At 58.6% G+C, this 2,687-nt stretch overlaps 1 protein-coding gene across 1 annotated transcript; it reads left to right on the forward strand.

The window, feature by feature from the left end:
- The first annotated feature begins 370 nt into the window (after positions 1 to 370).
- On the forward strand, positions 371 to 2,296 carry LOC123061063 (serine/threonine-protein kinase-like protein At5g23170). Its single transcript, XM_044483974.1, has one exon. The coding sequence runs from the start codon at positions 942 to 944 to the stop codon at positions 2,028 to 2,030; it is 1,089 nt and encodes a 362-aa protein (XP_044339909.1). The 5' UTR covers positions 371 to 941; the 3' UTR covers positions 2,031 to 2,296.
- The last annotated feature ends 391 nt before the right edge of the window (positions 2,297 to 2,687 follow it).

Here is a 2,687-nt window from a genome sequence, read left to right on the forward strand (position 1 = left end):
CAGGCCAGAATGCGGAAGCGGGCGGAAAATCCGTGTCCGTCTGACTGATCCAAACGGACAAAAAGCGGACGAAATCGACGTCCGTTTGGATCAGCCCGTTGAAATTGCTCTAAAGGACGAGTGTTAAGCACATATCTTTTTGTGGGATGCCAACATGTCACGACTATTTGACCTGGAACAAAACAGTCTGGTCCTCTGTTCGTAGTGCATGGTGATTGAGGTTTGGGTGGCTACGTAGGAAGAATATCACAACAACCAACCAAAGAAACCTAAAGCTAGTCAGTCAATCAGTTCTGCCCCCGTCACATCGTGATCAGGTGGGGGCGTCGCCCCAACAAGGGTATATATATGTATCCGTGCCATGAAAACCGGACCGCCCGCCCGCCCACATTCGGCGCTGACAATAGACATCCTCTGCTGCTGATTTTGTTGTGTTGCTGCGAGGATCTTGTACCCATCGCAACCACTCCTCGACGACCCGAACCACGACCCGCCGTGTCACCGCCTTTTTCTATCTTTTATTTTTAGAGACGGTGCAGTAGATAGAAGAGGGGAGTGTGAGGAAGAGGCAGAGACAGCAAGTAATCCATATTTGCTTTCTTGTTTTGTTTTCTCCTTGTTACGAAGACAAATTCCATCATCCTTTAGGAGACCAAGCAAAAGCATCATCATCCCTCTCCAAAATCCGTCCCCTCCCTCCCTCTAAAAAACACGTAATCACCAACCTTTACCACCTTTGATCCATTGCCTTTACCTTTCCTCGCCTCTTCTTTTCCCTTTATTCCATGCCTAGTTGCGAGTACTACTCCTCCCACTGCTTTGCGAGCAGCGAGCATTCTGTTGCTTACACTCCGCTCACACACGGCACTGCCACCATTGCACCACCAAGAACCCGACCGTAGGTCAGTCAGTAGGCAGGCAGGTAGCAACACGCCAAGAGCATGAAGGAGTTTTCCTACCAGGAGATCGAGGCGGCGACCGGCGGCTTCGCGGCCAAGAACGTCGTCGGCAAGGGCAGCCACGGCTGCGTCTACAGGGCCAGGCTCAGGGGCGGCGCCGGCCACGGCAGGAGGCTCGTCACCGTCGCCGTCAAGAAGGCCTCGCACCCGCAGGGGGAGGCCAAGCTCGCCAACGAGATCGCCGTGCTCACGGCCGCGCGCCACCACCCGGGCGTCGTGACCCTCGTCGGCGCGGTTGCGGCGGCGGGGCGGTCGCCGCTTCTCGTCATGGAGTTCATGCCCAACGGCTCGCTGCACGACCTGCTGCACCGGTCCCCGAGGCCGCCGCCGTGGCCGCGCCGCGTGGAGATCGCGCTCGACGTGGCGCGGGCCATGCGCGCGCTGCACGGCGCCGCGCCCCGCGTCATACACCGGGACGTCAAGACGGCCAACGTCCTGCTCGGCCGCGACGGCCGCGCCCGCCTCGCCGACTTCAGCCTCGCGGTCAGGGTCGCCGCCGCGGGCGCGCCGAGGCCGGCTCCGGCTGGCACTATGGGGTACCTGGACCCGAGCTACACGGAGCCGGGCCGGCTGGGGCCCGAGAGCGACGTGTTCAGCTTCGGCGTGGTGCTCCTGGAGCTCATCAGCGGGCGCAAGGTGATGGACGTGAACGCCTCCCCGTCGTCCATCGTCGCGTGGGCGCTGCCGCTGATCGGCGCCGGGCTGGCGCGCCAGGTGTTCGACGGGAGGGTGGCCGCGCCCCGTCCCGGCACCGACGCCGAGGCCGCGATCGACAGGGTCCTGTCCGTGGCCGCGCGGTGCGTGTCGGAGAGCGTGGAGCGCCGGCCAGCGATGGCGGAGGTGGCGTCGGAGCTGCGCGGCGCCCTGGAGAGCGGCGGGTGGCACCGCCGCGGGAGGGACGTGGTGGAAAGGGTGTGCAGGCGCGTGGTGTCGTGGGGGGTACAACTGCGCGTGAAGACGACGCGGAGGAGCAAGGTCGAGTGCACCGAGCTGTCGGGGTCGTCGGAGGGGGGCGGCGCGCCGAGCCGCGCGGACTCGTGCCCCCGGTCCAACAGCATACGACTCGGATAGGCTGACCCAGCAAACCCCAATGCTTAGGTGCCCGTTCGATGGGAACGGTGCGAATTTTTTTTCTACAATACAAAATCGTGCCAGAATTGGATTGTTTCTCCTGATCAACTTACTGGGATTGCTATTGTTATTCCGGGAGTAGTTCATCTACTGGATTAAATAATGTATGACTGTTTGGCTGGGCATGTGCATACACACTGTCTTGGAATTTGCTGATGAGATAACTTGTAAGGAGAACCCACCCACACATGTTTGAATCCCCGCCCCCCCCCTGCTTTTGACTTCAACAAAACGGTTACACTACATTTCTTCATCTTTGTATCAAGAACCCTCCGCGAAACTCTTTCGAAACAGGAGCACGATAATAGTATTGTTTTTGTGTGTGACAAAAGATGCCTAGCTGGTCTAGTAGTACCACTTGTCAAACTAGGGCATGTTCTGCTAATAGGAAGAGTTGATAGGAAGCTGGGAAATTGGGCACGGGAAGCTCATGGATTCAGGTTAACCCAGGGGTAGGCAGTAGGAGGCAGCTGCTAGTAGGCTTTTGCTTTGGCCATGCATGAGATGGCCATTATTTTGCTCCAACTGCAGGCACAGTGCACATACTGTACATGTGTAACTACAAAAGCTGACTGCATGCAGTTCTTGGGCTGATAC

Source organism: Triticum aestivum, chromosome 3A (assembly GCF_018294505.1).
Source record: "Triticum aestivum cultivar Chinese Spring chromosome 3A, IWGSC CS RefSeq v2.1, whole genome shotgun sequence".
Taxonomy (NCBI): Eukaryota; Viridiplantae; Streptophyta; class Magnoliopsida; order Poales; family Poaceae; genus Triticum; species Triticum aestivum.

Excerpts from the sequence above, each read along its gene's own strand:
- LOC123061063 (XM_044483974.1), top strand. The coding sequence starts at position 942 with ATGAAGGAGTTTTCCTACCAGGAGATCGAGGCGGCGACCGGCGGCTTC.